The sequence below is a fragment of the Chelmon rostratus genome, chromosome 13 (assembly GCF_017976325.1).
Source record: "Chelmon rostratus isolate fCheRos1 chromosome 13, fCheRos1.pri, whole genome shotgun sequence".
Taxonomy (NCBI): Eukaryota; Metazoa; Chordata; class Actinopteri; order Chaetodontiformes; family Chaetodontidae; genus Chelmon; species Chelmon rostratus.
This window is the reverse complement of record NC_055670.1, coordinates 17,886,574-17,899,977: the sequence shown is the minus strand read 5'-3', so window position 1 is coordinate 17,899,977 and position 13,404 is coordinate 17,886,574. Positions and strand designations below refer to the sequence as shown.

Below are 13,404 nucleotides of genomic sequence, written 5' to 3'. Positions count from 1 at the left end.
TTTGTTAAGTTTGCCTGCAGTACAGCAGGTGGCAGTATGTAGAACATTAGCTGATGAGGAGTCATTCACTCAAACAGCACCTGCCAATAAAACAAGAAGAAGATGATTGTGAGATGGACGGAGTACCTGCTAAAAAGGCTAAGAATGTATGCAAGTAGCTCACCAGAGGGGAGGCAGCTTACACGTATTTAATGATGAGCATGTCAGCCAAAGTCATGCTTCTATTGAAACATGCCGCATTCGTGAATCACACAGAGGGAAAGGTGACAAACCTGCCAAGCGTGAGCTTTGCAGCAAAAAAAGCACAACAATTTTAAGAATTTTGTCACAGCGAAAAGATTCACAGGGCTGCAACATTGTGAGAATTGAGTGCATTCCTTTCATTGTTGAGTTGATTGACAGGGTCAGTACATATGTCATGTCTGCCTCCTCAACGTGGAGCTAGTATCAGGAGCAGTTACCGCACGTGTTCGTCTCTGCGGCGACGCCAGTGAAGTCACTGCATCCAGCTGATTGTTAGGAAAGTTGATTTTGCGGTAGTGTGTGTGAGGCTCAAACAGATGTGATGCAGTTTGAATTAGTTTAGCTGAGCTAATCGTCGACTGGCTTAAGCTCCAATCTCTATTATACTAAATAAGCACATGTCAAACTTTTCCTTTAATATATATAAAAAAAAATGTCATCTCTGTTTCTGTGCATCTCCATGACAACTTAGCAAACTCCCCCCACTGATCATGACATACAGTTGAAAGCCCTGGAGAAAAGAGCCAGTGAGAGGACTTTAAGATTCTGCACAAGTGAAAACAGGCCGAGGACGTGCACACTGAACATGCAGCTTGAATTTTGTTTTAACAACACGTTTCTGCAGCTCCACCTCATGAGTAACTGCTGTTGAAAGTTGGATGAGTGATAGGAAGTGATACTGAATCTGACTCATCTCGGTGTCTGTCATTGGCTGGATTGTGTGTGAGGTCACAGTGAGAACAGATTAACATCCTGCAGAGCAAACCACTGATGTCAGATTGGTGTCATGTTTGAAAAAGCAGAGTGCAAATGGGGGCCACAAGTGACTCCTCACTCTGGCATGAGTCAGTGTGTGTGTGGTTGTGTATCGATCTGGTTTCAGGTTCCCCCCTTTAGATCACAGGAACTACCAGGAATCCAGGAAAGTTTCTAGGAAGTTCCAGGGTTTGCAATGCTAAACACTTCTGAGTTGTCGGATCATCACTTATAGCCAGTGAAGTAATGTTTGTTCATCACTGCAGCCGCCCGAGATGGAGACACTGACGGAGACAATAAGGTCGCTCTGCTCTCACACATCTTAAGGCTTCCAGTATCCACTCTGACTAAAGTGTCCTGGACCCACAGAGCTGATATCAGCTGGCATTGATCATCTGACTGTGGAAAAATTAGCAATGTGATGTTTAGAAGCAACATGCAGGTTCACTAACAACTGCAGCTGCAAATTATTCAGTGTGTCAGAAAACAGAAAGACAAATCTAAAGACAAAATCTTAAAAATACTGAAAACATTATTCATTTTCTCTGATTTATTACATTTCATGAACTTCCGCTGTTGCATTTTGTATATCCTGATATTATTCTTATTCATAAGTATCGTGTAATTTATATTTATATTTATTTTTGTATTATTCTTGTTCTGTATATTCGCAGATTGGTATCTTTTGTGGTTTCGTAGTGGCACACTACAGACTCCATGAGTCTGGCATTCAAAGTGGGTCACATAGCTGAAGAGGGTGGGGGCTGGGTGCACAGCGCTGCTACAGTCTCAGGAGACCGTTGAACCAGTTTAGGTAAATGTGGAGCCAGGATTCGTTGTTTTTGTTCTTGGTGAAGTTCCCATCATCTGAAAGGTAGAAAATGAAAACGTAAAAAGTAGAAATCAGGTAAAATGTTCATCACCTGTCAGTGAAAGCGATCTGTCCGTGTAAGTGGTGGAATTTAATGCCGTAGTCAAGTACTGTACTGAAGTCCAAATTTGAGGTGCTTGATTTTTTTTTTTTTACTCTTTCTACTTCTATATTGCACTGTTTACTTCACTACATTTATTTGACTCCTACCAAAATGTACAAACTTAAATATGATATTTTGTTAGAAATTTAACGACCCAACAGTAAGTACAAGTTGAGCTGAATAAAATTAGTGGATTAATTAATTAGGTTATTTTAAGAAAAAAATTATTGGTAATTATGTTGATAATCATGTAATTTTTTAAGCAAAAACATATCATGTTTCCACCTCCTTAATTGTGAGGATTCGCTGATTTTCCTTTAGATTATTTCAATTTATTTTTACTAATTTTAATGTTTGGACTGTCCATTGGACAAAACGAGCATTGTGAAGGTGTCACTTTGGTCGTTGGTAATTGTGACAGCGCTTATCACTATTTTTTGAACTTTTAAAAACCAAACAATCAGTCAGTTAATGGAGAAAATAAAAATCTGATAATGAAAATAATCATTAGTTGCAGTCCTGTACAGAATAGTTCAAAATTTACTCCACCTCAACCAACTACTGATACTTGAAGGACTTTTACTTGTTAGAGAGTATTTTTACAGTCTGGTATTAGTACTTGAGTAAAGGGTCTGAATACTTCCTCCACCACTGGTGTGTGTATATGTTGATCCCTCCGTGGAGCTGAACCTTCACATTGACATAGTTTATTTTAAACCTTTTTCTATTCTGCTTCCTACTCTCTCCCCCTCCTCATTCTGTATGACTCAACGTTCTTGTTTCGTCCCTTCCTGTGACGCACCGTCAACTCCTCCTTTTTAAGAAACACCATATTGATTGAAGTTTATAACGAGTTCTGAGTGTCTGTAAAATGCAGCCAATCATTGACCAGGTAATAAGTGACTCACTTCACCAAAGGAACACTGAATTAATCATTTTTCTCTCGTCTGTTCTCGACTGTCTTGTTTCATAACATGATGTGCTGCACTTTGATTAGATTACTATTGTAAAGCTAATCAAAAACAAACTTTATTTATGGAGAATATGTTGCAGGGTCGTGACAGAAATTACACAACTTTTTGAATAAAATTGTTAAAAACAGAATTATAAAACATACCTTAGTATAAAGCACGTTTTAAACATCGTGACACAGATGAAACATTTATATAACTTCTGACTTTGGTAGGTGCCAGAGCCCTGATGAATGCTAACGCTAACATTTAACTGGTAACTAATGCTGTTTCTAATGACCCGAAATGATTAAAAAACAAGATGTTTTAATCCATTGTGATCTGTGCGTTTAGTGTCAATTAAACATACAACAGGACTCGTAGACAATAACTGCAAATTGCACCGCTGTAAAGGAGCGCTCTACAACCAGCAGATAGTTAGCGTAGCTTAGCATAAAGAGTATGAAGAGGGGGAAACAGCAAGCTGGGTTGTGTCCAAAGCAGACAAATCCTTCTAAAGCTCACTAATGAACAGTGTTTGTTCAATATGTTCAAAACACAAAATGTAAAAACAGTCATTTGTGGTTATGCAGGGTTATGTGTTGGGGTATTTGTCTGGAGCAGTGACTTTCTGTTGTCACCGTGAAGTCCCGTGTCTTCCACAGACTGTGCTGTTCTGCTCTTTTCCCCCTCTTCATTTCAATGTACATTAAATTAAATTATATTGAAAATTTGGATTTAAACTACCAGGCAGGTATTTTAGTAAAAACAAAAACTACCACCACCACTGTGCTTTCACTCAGATGTTGTTTTCATTGAGAAATGATCAAACCTGGAAGTTTTTAAGTGTACATCCTGACCCATCTAGAGCGTACTCTGAGAAAATGGATATGTTATTTCCATGGCATGCACATTTCCGAGGAGCCAAATGCATTGTATATTTTGGATCTGGGTTGCAGTTAATAGTAAATATTTTCCCAGGCAGGTTTTTCTTCTTTGGGAGTGAAAGTCCTGCCCATTTATTTGGCTGTTTTTGAAAAAACATACAGCCCACAGCCTGTTTGGCTTCTCCCGGGAAAGGCTGAAAACCTGTGCTTATGTGGCAGGAAGAGCGTCAGTGATGTTTCCCATTCATGGCAGCAATGAGATTGAACATCACCGTTTGCTGACATGAAATAAACTGCACATTACAGAGCTGCCGGTGTGTTGAAGCGTGCGGCCTGGGCGTGTGCGGGCCACTGTATGAAATCACAGATGCAGCTCTGTCTGGCTCTGCGGCATCAAGGCCACTGGGAGCAGATCAGCGGGGACCGAGGCAAGCGAATGAGCCCGACGATCAAAAGAAAAGAGGGGAGGCTTGTTTGGGATGTAATGAGTTTAGACCCTGCAACCCGCCTATATGTTTTCATACAGAGCGTATTCTGTTCATGTCGCACCCTCACATGCAGACTTCAAAACATTTCCTTCCCCCCTGCACCGCTCCACCGCTCCACCCTCGTCTCTCTTTACCTGAATTCATCTCTCACGTTTCTGGTTTATTTTGCAGTCGCTAATGACTGTTTACCCTCCTCTCGTGCGATGGTTGAACTACATGTTTCTGCTCTACAGGGTGCGTTTCGGCTATAATTAGGAGGGCAGGTTTGAGGTAAACAAGCCAGAATTTAGGTCATATTCTCATCGTTGCAATCGGAAAACAGATCCCAAACAGGCCGACTGCGGGTGGGGTTTCCTAAGAATGGAGGTACTTTGAAGTGACAATGAAGGATTTGTAACTGAGTAGGAATCTGAGATATCTCCCCTGTTAAACCTGCGACAGCTGCTGCGTTGCATGTGTGCTCACGTTTCTGCCTGCCATCCTCAAGACTTTTTGCATAATTATCATGCAGAGTAGCTGTAAACAGCCTCCCCACCTCTGCCTGCATTTTGTTTGGTCTGTGAGAGGAAACATATAGGTCAGTCTGTATTTACTCAGCGTTACTCCTGGCACGCTCTGTTATCTTCATGTTTAAAGTTAAAACACGGTGTGAACAGATGGAGAACTTCTGCACATCTGGTCTGTAAACTAAAATGTTACGCGTTTGGCATATTTCTTTGCTGTCAACCCGGTCTTTTCCCCCCACGTTCTTGCCGTGTGTCTGTTCATAACTTGCTGAATTCATTTAATTTCAAGGCCATTTTGACAGGAATTGGCGGTGTATACTAAAAAAGAAAAAAGAGAAAAAAAAGAAAGATGTCCTTGACCCTGATGGAAAACATCACAAGTTTGATTTGCAAAGAAACGTCTATAAGGAGGCCACAGTGCAGAGAGAATGTGACCAGGCAACATAAACACGTGACACTGGTTGTAAATCTTTTATATGCATTACACATAAGTCTTTATTCATTAAAACTTAATGAACAAATACTAAAACTGAACATCAAAGTTTTTCCAAAGCACATAAGACAGAAGCAGAGCGGCCACATGTCTGCCAGGCAAATATAGTCTAATTATTGTTAACAAGTTGTAACTAGTAAGACTAAATCATACTCAAACACACACACACACACACAGTGGTTGTCAACAAAACCATAACCACTATTCAGATTTTAAAATACAGATTGTTTCTATATTTAATTTAAGTCTGATTCTATCTAAAGCTGTAAATACCTATATTTAGTAAAGCAATACCAGTTGAAAGCTTTAGATTTTCTTAATTTAAAATGTTGACACAATTAGTCGAATGTCTTCATCATCTAAATCACAGATTTCTCAGGTGTAGTTTTGAAGCAGGTGACAGTTTTTTCATTGATGTCACATTTAAAGGTCTTTCACCAAAGAAAACCAGCTTGTTCAAGTGAAGTCGATTTTATTTATACAGCCCAGTATCACAAATGACAAATTTGCCTTAAATCTCTGTCTGTACAACATACGACAGATACAGAACTCCAGATTAATAAGAAAAACTCCCCAAAAGACATTTAAAAGGGAAAAAATGTTGAGCAACTTCAGGTGTCGTTAACCAGATCTGAGCCACACGACTTCTTCCCCAGCATGGAGACCTGTAGGAGGACAGACGACACAAATACACAAGCTCGAGCGCTCCATTCACACACAGTAACACACAAACAAAAGACTCTCAGTGTGAGATTTAAACGTTTTATTTCAGCTATGTACAGTAAAAAAAAGCAGTATTTTCTGACTGTCCCAGCCCCTCTCTCTACTCTCTCTTTCATTCATGTCCATTGTGTTCTTGGTTTACTGATACTCTTCTTTCTTACAGTACAACCTGAGTCTCTCCCTCACACACACACACACACACACACACACACACACAGACACAGAGGCAATGAAGACCCCGGGGATGGGAAAGACAGAGAGAAGCTTGAAATCCAGGTCATGCATTGATGGTGACTTTGAACACACAGGGACATTTGATCTGCAGTCAGAACCTCTGTTTACTTCCTCACAGCACTTCTACCGTCTCTCTCACACCATACAGGTCACAGGAGTTTCCCAGGAGAAACAACACGACGGGAGGTGCAGGGAGACGGCCCTGAAGTACCCCCGGGAAGAATGATCTGTGTTTAATATTGTTTATCCTGATCAGTGTTGTGGGAAGCCGGAGCCTATCCCAGCATGCACCAGGATGAAGCAGATGAGTACAAATAAGGGAAAATGTGAAATTAAACTTAAAATGTATCCACACAGTCAAACACACACCAAGACTCTGAGGACCACAGTGGAAATAAATGATCAGGTTTTGTGATGTGTTTGTCATACACGATGTGTCATCAGTACAAATGTTCAGGTGGTCAGTAAACTGAGACCACTAACAGAATCCTCCCTGTGCACTAACGCACTTGTCAATCCACACTTCGCTGTGAGTCGGCTGTTCAGACTATTGTTGGACCGTCTCTTCTTCTCTCCGTTGGTGGAGTTTGTGTGTCCCTCCCCAAGCGAACCCTTTGATGCAGTTGCTAGGCAACCTCTGCTCTCTCTCTGCCCTCCTTTCCCTCTGAGCAGCCAGCTAGCTCGTCTTGTCAGATGGAGCGAATGATGTAAGTCAGCTGTAACAGATTCAGAAACATGTGCGCGTCGCTCTGAGTAAAGCTGAGTTGTCGTTCAGCATGTTAGCCTGGGTTTAAAATGCATATCGGCCCTTTTTGTGTGCTTTTGTGGGGATAGCGTGGCCAGGCGAGGTTGCTGTCTGCAAGCCGTATGTGAAAAAAGTGGCAGCCTATCACAGTGACCTTAAAGGATCTTGCCAGCAGGCAGTTATCGTGCTTTAGAGGCTTCAGTCTCCTGGAATGAAAAGTGCCCCTGATTGCGGGTATAGCATAGTTTGTAATTAACACTATCTCACTAGAAAAATGGGTTGGAATAATTCATTCACCCTAATCATTCTATTTCATTTAAAATATTGCACCAGGCCTGCAATTTCCTACTTAAGCTTATTTGCATGGTGTAAATTCCTTCAATAAAAAGATTAATATACTTCTACAAGACCGATTCCTTACCCTGTTGGCAAAAAACATGATGGTATAAACACTCAGCTGCCAGTCTATTAGGTACACCTACCTCAAACCAGTGCAGTCTAATACAGCACTCCCACCTACATGAAGATTATTATGTTCAGGTCGTCGTCGAAACTGGTTTAGAGAGGTGTTGATTTATCTCATGGTCATTTTGCTGGCTGCAGTTTGTGGTGCTGATCATTTTAACCTTCGTGAAGTTGGGAATAATAGCAGGACTGCCAGGTGAACCTAATAAACTGACAGCTGACAGTATAGTTCTTGTGTCTGTGGTAGCCTTATGTGTAGTCTACTTCTACCTACTACTGCTGTCACTTAGCTACAGTATTTTGATCCTGTCTTTGTTTTTCTTCTCTTTTTGAAGTTGTCTCTCCTACATCACCAGGTGTTCATAGATAATATAATACATAATTGACAATAAAAAATCAGAGCAGATCAGAACGCCTCCCACAGCAAATCAAAACGTCTTATCTTAGCCATACCAAATGACAGAAATGCAATATAAAACAATGAATGAATGAAAGCAAATGACATTTGCACAACAGTGCAAAGTTCAGTCAGAAAAAAAAAGAATAGCAATAACAATCAAAAAGGAAGGAAAAGTTGTTCCGTGAAGAGGAGACACCACTTTAAACCACTTCATGGCCTGTCTCAATTTACCCTAGTTTTGCATGCATATGTATACATACAAGGTATGTATATAATATTTTGATTGCAATCCATTCTGTTTATTTCATTTAAATATATCGTTATCTGCTCCCTTGCATTTGCAAGTTTCTTGTATCCCTCTAACTTGAATTGGGACCCACCAATCACACTGTTATCACTTTCTTGAATATTTCTACAGACTACAGTGTTGTTCTCTGTTGTCTTTGTAAGAACATTGAATAGTGGCAAAACAGATTTATCATACTTTCTTTTTTTCCTTCTCCCAATGTAATCAATTAAAATCCATTATTGATCACTGGAGCGCGCCCCTGGACACGCGCTCCTCTCCTCCAGGTGCGGAGAACAGCTGTGTGAAGACAACCAAAAAGAAGCGTGCAAGTTCCTGTGACGACCTTCATAGTAAAGGTTTAGACGACTAATTTACGTGTTAGCTTTTCAGAAAATCTGGAAAACGCGCCTAAAATAATGTGAGGAATAGAAATTAATTTGCTTTAGTTTGTTAAATACTAAATGTGTGTCCATATCTCCTGTTCTAATGCATAATTGTTCCCGCTACTATTTCATGCTCTTATTTTGAAAGCCGAATTCCGCGAGTTTCCGGTGTCGTCGTGTCAGAGGTCTCCTAGCTTGATGCAGGGGTGCTGTCGACAGCCTGCAGCCTCCCAAGATAAAGCAGACTAATTTATCCCGGGTTTTATAATCACTCCGGAAGATGGTGGCTAAACAGAGGATCCGCATGGCCAACGAGAAACACAGCAAGAACATCACGCAGAGAGGAAACGTGGCCAAGACGCTGGTGAGCCGTTAACTGACAGTGAGTCCCGGCATGACATTAGCCCAGATAGGTGACGTTCACTCCGGTATGAATACAGCAGCGTGATGATGATGATGGTGGTGGTGGTGGTGGTGGTGTCAGCTGGTCGTCATATGTGTGCTGCTTTTCACAGATGTGTCACACAGGAACACCTTGAAAGCACCGTGTGGTGGCTGTAATCAGTGAAACCCAACCAAGCTGAGCTGTGTCATGAACGTCTCATTTATTCAGGCTGGATGCTCGTTACAGACCCACAGAGTAACTTCACGTTACTTGTTTTGGAGTACAACAGTGGAAGATGTATGTAACGATTAATCGATCACTTACCGACTGTTAAATTAATCGATAATCAGTTAATCGGTTTAAGTAATTATTAAACAAATCATTTTAGCTTCTTAAATGTGAGTGTTTTCTGTTGTATTGATTTATTTCTTTTTAATCCTGTGTGACAGTAACCTGAGTATCTTTGGGTTGTGGTCACAACAAGATATTTGAGGCTTTGGGAACACTGATGGACTTTCTTCACCATGTCTAATCGGTTAATCCAGAAAGTAATTGACAGATTAACCGACAATGAAAATGATCGTTAGTTCAGCCGTTAGTTCACAGTTTATATGATAAAGGCTGGAAGATAACTGAGACCAATACTGAATAAATGAGACACTGTAGACTGAATATGAAGCTTTTCTTTTAAGATTAAATCAGAGTCAGAATGCTTTATTGATCCCTGATCAGTAAATAAAGTAGAAATATGAAATAAGACATAGAGAATATGTAAAAATATGTACACGATACAATAATATCAACCATAAATAATATGAAAAATGTTAATGTAAACTGTGTACATTTTGTGTAAAGACTGACAACTATTCCTCAGCCTCTCAGCTGTGAGTACTTCTATCAAATATTTTTATGATACCAAATTATTATTATTCTAATTGTTTACTTAGTAAACAAAGTAAAAGTAGAAATAACACAGTTTGAAAATACTCCACTACAAGTAAAAGTATTCCAAATTTTACTAATGTAAAAGATGTATTATCAGCAAAATTCAAGTATCAAAAGTAAAAGTGCCCATTTTGCAGAAAGCTGGTCCCTGTCAGTGTTTTACTACTATATCTGATGTTTTTGAATTAATTGTATTGTTGCATGTATGTTGCGTTTAACTGCCAGATGTTTAAGGTTGAGCTCATTTTAACATAAGACAACATTAGACTTTGTGATTTATTAGCTGCAGTTTCATGTCTGAAACTGTGATACAAACACATCCAGACTAGCTGACGTGACGTGAACATTATGTGTTAGCCAGTGCTGAAGCATCAGGCAAATTAACTGGTCAGTTGAGAGAAAATGAATCAATCAGAAATAATAACTGAAGAATCATTAAATCAAGCCAGTTTTCCAAACATTGAGTGATTGCAGCTTCTTAGCTCCACTTGTTTCATGTACTGTAATTGTGAAACAAGTATCTTTGGTTCTGTATTGTTATGTGAAGACGTCACCTTGGGCTCTGGGGAAAGTCTCACTTTTGATTGTATCACACGTTTGGCATGTTCACATTTCCATTCCTCTGAGCGAACCTCTCCTCCATGACGGCATGAGACTGAAAGCTCGGTCTTGACCCAAAAAAATAATCACAAGGTTCATTCAGCAGCTGCAAGGTCAAGAAAGGCCGAGGTAGATTGTGTGCTACAATCAAAGGCTCCAGAGCAGCGAAGGTTTTTCCATTTATCTCTCCATGTGTGAATATGTGAGCCATTTTCCTCTGACCCTGTTATTAATGTATGCACTTCTAAAGCTGACATCATTGACTAAAATCATAACTCCTCTTAATATGTGACTGAAAAAAGGCTTTTTCATTCATCCTCTCTGCTATATTTCATTATGAAACGCAACTCAGTATCCTTCTTTTTTTGCTATCTACACTTTATTTAAAATTACCGCATAGTGCAAGCAATTAACTTTAAGAGTAGTGATATAGGGAGGCTTTAATCGGCTTTTCAACCCTTTGAAACACTCGCCAACAACCCCAAAATCCCAATATGACAGTTTATTAATGATAAATAAAAAATAATCAACAGATTAATTATGAAAAAAATCATTAATTGAATCCCTAGTCTTAGCCCTGCCATCAAAATAAATGTTTAATAATATTTTCTTTTATACACATTTAACCGCATATTTATTCAAATAGTTCTCTTACATGTTGTAAAGATGATACTTTTCTCTATTGTTTTTATGTCACTGGCACTCTAACACACACACATGCACACACAGTAAATCCTTTAGTAATTGGATTTACTCTAGGGCCCCACAGGGGACGAATGAAGTGGACTGGGGAGATAATATTGGTGTGAATGAGACTAATGGTCAGAATAGCACATAACAAGCTTACACTGCAGTATTTCACCACAGAGATATGAGTACAGTCTCCAGGGTTCTCATGTGGGTTGTGGTTCACAGTGACTTTGCACAGTTTTTCCCTCCTCACCTTCCTCTTTATGGTTTAAACAGTAGCATAAAGGTCAAATATTGAGGCTGCTCGGCCTCTGTTTTCACCCTTTTTATGAAGAAAACAACCACTTCCTTCAGCATCACCTCCCTCACCAACACAACAACATGTCACAGGTCCTGAGCTGCTGATGGGTTCTCCCCAAATCAGGCTAGACTGATGACTCGTGCTGTTCCACTGATCTTTTCCACATGAGCCACAATCTGAAAAAACGCCACCTCAGCGACTTTCAGCGCTTAATTACACACTTGGGTTTGTTCAGCGTAGCCACAGAGTTGTTATTGTGTACATTTTGGTGAGCAACATCCCTATCTCGTCTCACCATGATAAACAAGGTAATCGGTGGTGACAGATTTAAGGGGAAAGGGTGACCGAGCAAAAGGCAGGAGCGACGAAAACCTGAGCAGCGTTGGAAAAGGGAAACCTCTTTGTAAATCTGTCCATGTTCAAGCAGTTTCACTTTTACCCTGGAGCATCTGTCACATTTCTGTTGTAGCAGCAATGCTAATGTACTGTGTGTGTGTTTCCCATAGCGACCACAGGAGGAGAAGTATCCTGTGGGTCCCTGGCTGCTTGCCCTCTTTGTATTTGTTGTGTGTGGATCAGGTATGCACCTTTTATGCCTACACAAGAAAGTATGTGTTTGCCTTTGTTGATAGCAAACTAATTCAGCTACTATAGTAGCTGATCACATTATTATGGTAGTAAGCTAATGTAGATAATATGGTAGTTGATTATACTAATATGCTAATTTTATATATATATATATATATATACATTTTAAACACAGTCATTTGAGGTTTTTTTTTTCTTCAATAAAATGCAACCAAAAACAAAAGTTGCTTGTTTTTTGACACGGTCTGTTGCTCTCAGCCATATTTCAGATTATCCAGAGTATCCGTATGGGGATGTGATCCAGAAGGAGCCTCTGGACTCCCCCACCCCCACCCTCACTGAGCCTGGCTAGCCTGCACACCCCCAACCCCTTCCAGAGGCCCAGAGACTGACGCCAAAGCTTTGGATCCAGCAGATCTCAGAGAGAGAAACTTCCCCAACCACCTCCTCCACCAGCCCCTTCTCGGGACATCCCCCCGCCCTCGATCAGTGTTTACAGTGTTGCAGTCTGTGGTACTGACAGCTTTTCTATGGACAGTCTAAAACCACGCCGGCTGGAGAACATGTGTGTCTCATTACTCACTTGGCACCTTTGTGTGTGTGTTTGTGTGTGTGTATATGAAGGTGTGACTGTTAATCTGAGTGTGTGAGACCAGTGATTCCTGCTGACAATGTGCCATATCTGTCTGTTTAAGTAATCGTCTGTGTTATGTGAGAAGAATCTTTTTTTCAAATAAATGTCAAGCATTTAGCAAGCGCCAAGTTTTACTTCTACTTTTGCAAACTCACGCACACACACACCATACTGCTGGAGTTTGGTTGTGGGGTTGAGCACAGCCTTGTCAGAGGGCGTGAACACAGGGGGTGCTATAACCTTACAAGAGACAAAATGATAGGGATAAATGTTTCCTACATTTCAGGCATGTGCACCACTGTGAGTCATGAAAAACACTGCATCAACTGGAGTTTGTAAACAGGATCCCTCGTGGCCTTCCTGCAACACTGAAGAGCTCAGCTTATTAACAGTACGGATGTATAAAGTCAAGAGATCATCCAGTGCTCTCCGGTCTTAATGTGGATGTTTCCCTTTGCCTGTCTGGAGAATGTACTGCATTGCTTAGGTTGAACTTCTGAAGTACTGGTTGAACATTTACCTATAATTTCAATAAAAGTTGCCTTGAAAAGTATGTAATTTGGTACTTATAGAGAAAATAGGCAATCTAGTTTCAGTTCTGTAACTTTTTGCACCCATTACTAGTCATTTAGACCCGAGAATACATAAAAAATAGGCCCTTGGTTTAAAAATACTGGAATTATTTTTTAAAGAACCACTCAATTTAAACCCAAGATATGTATTTA

At 40.2% G+C, this 13,404-nt stretch overlaps 1 protein-coding gene across 2 annotated transcripts; it reads left to right on the top strand.

Annotated features, from left to right (window-relative positions):
- Window positions 1–8,816: 8,816 nt before the first annotated feature.
- On the top strand, window positions 8,817–12,344 carry serp2 (stress-associated endoplasmic reticulum protein family member 2). Of its 2 annotated transcripts, XM_041951316.1 has the most exons (4): window positions 8,817–8,896; window positions 10,580–10,595; window positions 11,973–12,036; window positions 12,304–12,344. In XM_041951316.1, exons 1-4 carry the CDS (start codon window positions 8,817–8,819, stop codon window positions 12,342–12,344), a joined length of 201 nt encoding a protein of 66 aa, XP_041807250.1. The 2 variants fall into 2 exon arrangements, with proteins under 2 accessions (XP_041807250.1, XP_041807251.1); XM_041951317.1 differs by lacking the exon at window positions 10,580–10,595 and having other exon boundaries at window positions 8,817–8,900; window positions 11,964–12,036.
- Window positions 12,345–13,404: the final 1,060 nt, after the last annotated feature.